At 65.0% G+C, this 6,271-nt stretch overlaps 1 protein-coding gene across 1 annotated transcript in view; it reads left to right on the top strand.

The window, feature by feature from the left end:
* Positions 1-2,799: 2,799 nt before the first annotated feature.
* MTSS1L (metastasis suppressor 1-like) overlaps positions 2,800-6,271 on the top strand; it is a 10,966-nt gene continuing 7,494 nt past the window's right edge. Inside the window, exons 1-8 of the mRNA XM_015558785.1 lie at positions 2,800-2,872; positions 2,970-3,201; positions 3,292-3,365; positions 4,042-4,204; positions 4,283-4,374; positions 4,457-4,531; positions 4,857-4,865; positions 5,714-5,871. Of these exons, the coding sequence (XP_015414271.1) occupies positions 2,800-2,872; positions 2,970-3,201; positions 3,292-3,365; positions 4,042-4,204; positions 4,283-4,374; positions 4,457-4,531; positions 4,857-4,865; positions 5,714-5,871 (876 nt within the window). The remainder of the gene's footprint in view (positions 2,873-2,969; positions 3,202-3,291; positions 3,366-4,041; positions 4,205-4,282; positions 4,375-4,456; positions 4,532-4,856; positions 4,866-5,713; positions 5,872-6,271) is intronic.

Below are 6,271 nucleotides of genomic sequence, written 5' to 3'. Positions count from 1 at the left end.
GCCTCTCTCCCTCTCCAGGGCATTTGCAAGGAACTTGGGGACAAGACAGAAGCAAACGGGCCCAGGGTATAGCTAGAGATTCAGGCAGGATTTTCTGACGTGGAGGCAAAACGGGAGAGGTTTCACCTGGGGTGATGCCAAGCACAGATGTTCCCCTGCCTGTGACACATGCATCTGTTCCGGCCAGGGGAGGCCCATCACCTGGCTTTAGGGGACAGCTTCTGGCTCTTCCACGGAGGGTGGCCATGTCAAGAGAATGACCTTGCCCATGAGGCTTCTCCACTGGCCCCACAACAGCCCGCCCTGGCCCTTCTGAAGGCCCACACCTTGGCTTGAGGGCCGGAGGGAAGGGCTCCCCGAGCGGTACCTGGAGCTGGAAGGGTGTGGAGGCGGGCACCCACTCAAGGGTGGGGAGGGGGCCCTCAGGAGCTTTCCCCGCTGGCTGTGCCTCATTGGACTCAGCTCAGATGCCCACTTGGTGCCAGGAAGCCCACTGAAGCCCAGAGAGGGGCAGGGACTTGCCTAAAATGGCAGGACTGGGCTCAGTACCTGGGCTCTGCTCCGTCCCCACCTGCCCGGGCAGCACCTTCAGCCGAGTGCCTGGGGCCTCCTCCCAGCACTGGCCCATCCAGAAAACGGGGTCGTAACTTTTGTCGGCCCTCTCAGGTGTGGTGAGTGTCGCCCAGACCAGAGGCCCTGGCTGGGCTCCTGGCAGGGAGGCAGGGATCCCATGTGCCCGTTAGCCAGCATTCCCTGAGCACTTACTAGGTGTTGGCGCATGCTAAGTGCTTTCCAGGCAGTGCCTCCTCGAGTCTCTCCAGCCATGTCAAACTCGAGGCTGGACAGGCCACGAGTTTGACATGCTTGCTCTACACTGAGCCCCCAAGGAGGTCTACTTCCCATCCTGATCTTACAGGTGAGGAGGCTGAGGCTCAGAGAGGGGTCCCTGGCCCAGGGTCACCTGGAAAACCCTCTCTTGGGGGTTGTAGCCTGGGTCGCTCACCTGCACAGCCAACGCTAGGACCACGTCCCGCACCCAGAAAGAGTCCCTGAGGGCCAGGGTCCCCGGCAGCCTCCTCATGGGTCTCAACCCTCCCATGTGGACACCTCTGGTGACAAGCACGGCACCTTCCGCTTCCTGAGCAGCCGCCCACTGTGCTGGAGGCAGAGCGGGGGGTCTCTCCCGTCCCTGCAGTCCCTGCCCTCTCCCCACCCTGATGCCCAGAGACTCATCTCCCCGCAGCCTCTACCTTGACCGCAGGGACCCATCAGACAGGGATCGGATCCTGACTGCCTCTCGGCAGCCTCAGGCCAGTCTAACCTTCATCCCTGGAGCCTCTCATCTCTAGAATGGGGGCGGTCAGTATTCATTTCACAGGGCCGGTGGGAGGGTTCGATGCGATCCCACGGCGACAGGGCTCAGCACACCGCAAGCACGCGGTCACACTCACTAGTCAGAACATCCCAGCGTCAGAGCCTGCAGCCAGGCGTGAGCCCAGGGAAGCCTGAGGACACGCTCCTGGGGCACTGGCTGCTCCGGGCCCTCAAATCCTCGTCTCGGGGGTCCTCCAGTGGGGGTGGAGTCCTCGGTCCAGCTGCTGAGGAGGAACTGGGCCTGGCCTCCCACGCCCCGTCTTGTCCCCTCTGCACGCGAGAGCGAGGCTGGGAAGGTCCGAGGTGGAGAGCCTGGCTGGGCCGAAGCTGTTGGGATGGGCCTCGGCCCTGTAGGAAGGACGGACTTTTCTCTGCCGGGTTTCACCTAGTCCCTTGCTCTCTCGGGCTGCCCAGGGGCCTGCAGAGGTTTCCTGGCGGCCAGGAGGGCTGCCTCTGGACCGCTGCACTCCCCCCACACACACACCCCCACCTCCTCGCATGTCTTTCCTCCCTGGAGGTGTCATCTCAGCAAGGTTTCATTTGGGGCTGGAGGGGTGGGGATGGTAGGGGGTGCCACCCTTCAGAAGACCCCTGGGGGTGCCGGGGGGGGGGTCAGCTCCTTGGCCTGCCAGGGAGGACCCTTGCCCCTGAGCTGTGCCCAGTGGTGACAGCCCACCCACAGCCTCCCCTCCCCCTCCAGCTCCAGCCTGTGTGAACTTCTCAAATATTTGCTTTCCCTGGGCTCTGGTTGGGCTGGGCCGGGAGGGGAGGGAGTTTCTGAGGCTCCCAGAGGCCGCCCTGCCTCCTGTCCACCCCTGCAGGCTGTCCTCGGTGAAGAGGCCATTTCAGAGCTGCCCCTGGGGTCCAGGCCCGGCAAAGCCTCCCTGGGAGCCGGGGCAGGGTCTCTGCCTTCCCTTTTTCCTGGGGATCAGCCACAGCGCCTCATCCCACACAGAGGGAGGGTTGGAGATCCTTGGGGCTGGGGCTCTGCTGGGCCAGGACCCAGCGGCCATGGGAAGCACGTCAGCCGGAAGAGCCCCTTGATTAGACTGGACAGCTCGGTCGCCAGGAGCCTGGCCTCCCTACTGGGAAACCCCCCCCCCAACTTGGAGCTTTGGGCCAGGCTGGGATAAAGGCCACACTGTGTCCCCAGGAGGGGAAGGAGGGGAGCTGGGGGTGGAGAAAGGTGGCTCTGTTGGCCGCACAAGGCCCCATTCAGCCCAGGGCCTGGCTGTCCCGGCCAGGCTGGCCAGGCCCTGCGGCTGTCACACCCTCCCCGGCCTGGGAGCCACTGCTGCTGCCGGGATGGGTGCTGGCTGGGCTGGCAGCAGCTTCCAGGGCACAGAGTAGCGCCCTCAGGGGCCCCAGTAGTGACCTGGAGTGCCTGGAGCCCTGCCCCCCCATACGGTGCCTCTGTCCGGTGCCATGGGGAGCAGCCAGGGCCACATCCGGGGCAACATGGTGCCCCTCAGGCGGCTCAGCCCCAATCCCCCGCCAGGCCCGGGGGAGCCCCAGGGACACAGGACCTGCCATCTACTGCTTTCACCTCCCTGGAGGGAGGATGTGACTGTAGGCAGGAGGCCCAACTTCCTGATTGTCAGGGAGGAGGGAGGCACAGAGGCATCTGTTCCAGGGCCAGGACTTCCTCCTGCTCCGGGCTCTGTCCTGGGTCCTCTGTCCCGCCAGGGCCCAGGAGCCTCCCTCGCCCGGGGCAGGGAGCCCTGCAGCCCTGTGGCATCTCACTCCCTCCCCCATCTCCCCGCAGAGCTCCTACCCCATCTGGGAGGACTTCAACTCCAAGGCCACCAAGCTGCACTCCCAGCTAAGGTGAGGCTGCTGAGGGCGCCCCGACTCGGGGAGGGGGAACCGGGGGAAGTGGACACCTCACAGCGGACCCTCCACTGTCCATCTCCCCAGGACCACTGTGCTGGCTGCTGTGGCCTTCCTGGACGCCTTCCAGAAAGTGGCCGATATGGCCACCAACACCCGAGGTGGGGAGGGGCGCGGCTGGAGGTCAGGAGGGGGAGGGGGGCCAGGTTAGGCTCAGAGGCTGGACTGTGAGCGGGGGAGAGGACATGGGGCCCAGGGTCGGGATCTTGAGCTCTGCTCCCTCGCGGAAGGGGCTGGCTGTTGAGAAAGGGAGCCTCTGGTCACTAGAGGCTGCGAGCAGGAGAGGGGGACGGGGGCCACAGGGGCCTCTGTTCTTGCTGGGGGTGCCCCTTTGGCCCCTCAGCCACAGGCGTTCACCCTTCTGCTCAGTGAGTCTGAGGACGGCGACTTATCACCGCTCACACCGCTCATTGCCCTCAGAGGGCACAGGGGCAGGCGAGCCTTCCTGTTGGCTCTGCGTCTCCTTTGCTTTCTGGTCTGAGGAGCAGGGACCTGGGTCCCCTGTTCCTTCAGGTGGTGAGAACCAAGGCACTGGGCTGGGGCTGGCACTCCCACACCTGCATCTGGGCACCCCTGGAGGTGGTTCCTGGTAGGGGGAGGGGACTTGGGCTGGCTCTTGGGCTGTCTTTGGTTCTGACCTCTCCCAGCCGAGTGAAGGGCCCCTGACCACAAGAGCACCTGCAGCTGCAGAAGGCTGGCGTGGCCGGCATGGGCAGGGCCGTGGTGGGGCTCCGTAGCTACTGGGGAATGATCATTCCGCCACGGGACCGGGAACAGGACCGGCAGGGCTGTGGGATGCTGGGGACAGGTTGGGCCGGACGCGGCCTGGCCTTCGCGGGGCCAGCGCGCCCCCTCGTGGCCGAGGCCGGGAGTGCAGCGGTCCCGATGGGCCCTTTCCCGTGCCACGCGCTTGCCTCGCCAAGCTGCGGCAGTTCACCAAGTGAGTGGGCGCCGCGGGCGGGCGGGGGTGTGGCAGGAGACACCCCTGCTGGCCCTGACCTGCACCCCGTGTCCGCAGCGCCCTGCTGGAGAGCCTCATCAACCCGCTGCAGGAGCGCATCGAGGACTGGAAGAAGTCGGTCAACCAGCTGGACAAGGACCACGCGAAAGGTGAGGCTGGGGCTGGGGCCCGGCCGGGTGCCCGCCCCCACCCTGCGGGGACCCAGCACAGCTCTCCTCTCATCACCTGCAGAGTACAAACGGGCCCGGCATGAGATCAAGAAGAAGTCGTCAGACACGCTGAAGCTGCAGAAGAAAGCGCGCAAAGGTAGAGCCAGAGCTGCCCATCCAGGCACAGCCCCCCGGGGCCCCACTCCATGGACCCCACTGCCCTCTGGGGTGTCCCAGGGCATCATCCTGGCCAGAGGGACCCTATCCTGGACACAGGACCCTCCGACCTGTTGGGTGGGACAGAGGGAGCCTCCCTGCACCCAGACCAGGCCCCAACCTCCCCTCTCAGGAGGTGGCAGGAGGCTCCACCAGCCCAGGCGCCCCCCGCCCCCACCCCACCCCCGGAGTGGCTCTGTCCATCGGCTGTCTTTCACACATACTCTTTCTCTGTCTCTCCTCTTCCTTCCACATCCTTCCTGTAGAGCTACTTGGTAAGTCAAATGTCCATCTCTCCAGCTGCTTCTCCCGTCCTTGTCGCATTTGTCTGTCTCCCCAGCTCAGGACCATTGGAAAGGGCTTCCCCCGGCCGAGGAGGTCGGCCTAGCGAGGGTGGGGCCTGGGGCACAGTTCCCCGGGGGCCCTGTGGCCACTGCTGGGTCAGTCTGCCAGGTCAAGAGAGGTTGGGCTGCCCTGGGTGGGGGCCACAGGCCTTGTCTGCCTTGCCCCCGCCCGCCCGCCACCCAGAGTTCTTACCTGTCACCCCCCCCCCCCACTTCCTGTCTCATTGCTCCTCTACATCATCCTCTCGCCTCTCTCTGCTTCTCGGTGTCGCCATTGCTGTCCTGTGCGTTGCTCCCTGAGCTGAGTGGGGGCCCACATGGAGACACCCCTCTCCCCTGCTCTCCTGACCAGGGCCTGGAGGACAGCTGAGCCCCATGCTCTACTTTGCTCTGTTTCCACCCCCACCCCCTCCAGTACCCCAGGAGGCGAGAAGGTGCCATCCTGCAGGCAGTGAGCGTCCTGGGGGTGGAGGTCTCCTCGGGGCCCCCTGAGCACAGCTGTTCCTAGGGCGGCCCTGACGCTGCCCAGGACTGCCCACCCCAGGGCCTGGGTGGCTTGGCAGCTTTGGTGTCTTTCCTGTGTATGTGTCTGTCTGTCTTCTTTGCCTGCTCTGGGGACCAGCCCCTCTACACGGCCCAGAGTCCTGACTGCCCTCCCCGGGTCCCTGGCCCCCACGGCAGTGCCCAGCCCCCAGCCAGGGACACCACCACGGGGCCTGAGCCATGGACGCAGCGAGCGGGCCGGGTCCCCAGCACGGCCTCTCCTCCCCACCCTCCAGGGAAAGGCGACCTGCAGCCCCAGCTGGACAGCGCCCTGCAGGACGTCAACGACATGTACCTGCTGCTGGAGGAGACGGAGAAGCAGGCGGTGCGCCGGGCCCTGATCGAGGAGCGCGGCCGCTTCTGCACCTTCATCACCTTCCTGCAGCCTGTGGTGGTGGGTCCCTGGGGCAGCGGGCTGTGAGGCATCCCACACTGGGCCTGGCTGGGGCCCCGGGTGCTGCCGTCACCACATCCAAGAATCAGGGTTTGGGAACTACTGGGCATGCGCCCGTCTTTTTTAATATATTTTTATTGATTTCAGAGAGGAAGAGAGAGAGAGAGATAGAAACAATGATGAGAGAGAATCACTGATCAGCTGCTTCCTACACACCCCTACTGGGGATCGAGCCCGCAACACGGGCATGTGCATGTGACTGGAATCGAAACCGGGACCCTTCAGTCCACAGGCTGAGGCTCTGTCCTCTGAGCCAAACCAGCCAGGGCGTCATGCTCCATTCAGCAGCAGTGAGCAGCGTAGAGTTCCTGTCCCCAAGTCTTTCCTTCCGTTGTCACAC

This window comes from Myotis davidii, unplaced genomic scaffold, assembly GCF_000327345.1.
Source record: "Myotis davidii unplaced genomic scaffold, ASM32734v1 scaffold453, whole genome shotgun sequence".
In the NCBI taxonomy this organism is placed as follows: Eukaryota; Metazoa; Chordata; class Mammalia; order Chiroptera; family Vespertilionidae; genus Myotis; species Myotis davidii.
Note: the sequence above shows the minus strand (reverse complement) of the source record. Positions and strands in the feature narration are given on the sequence as shown.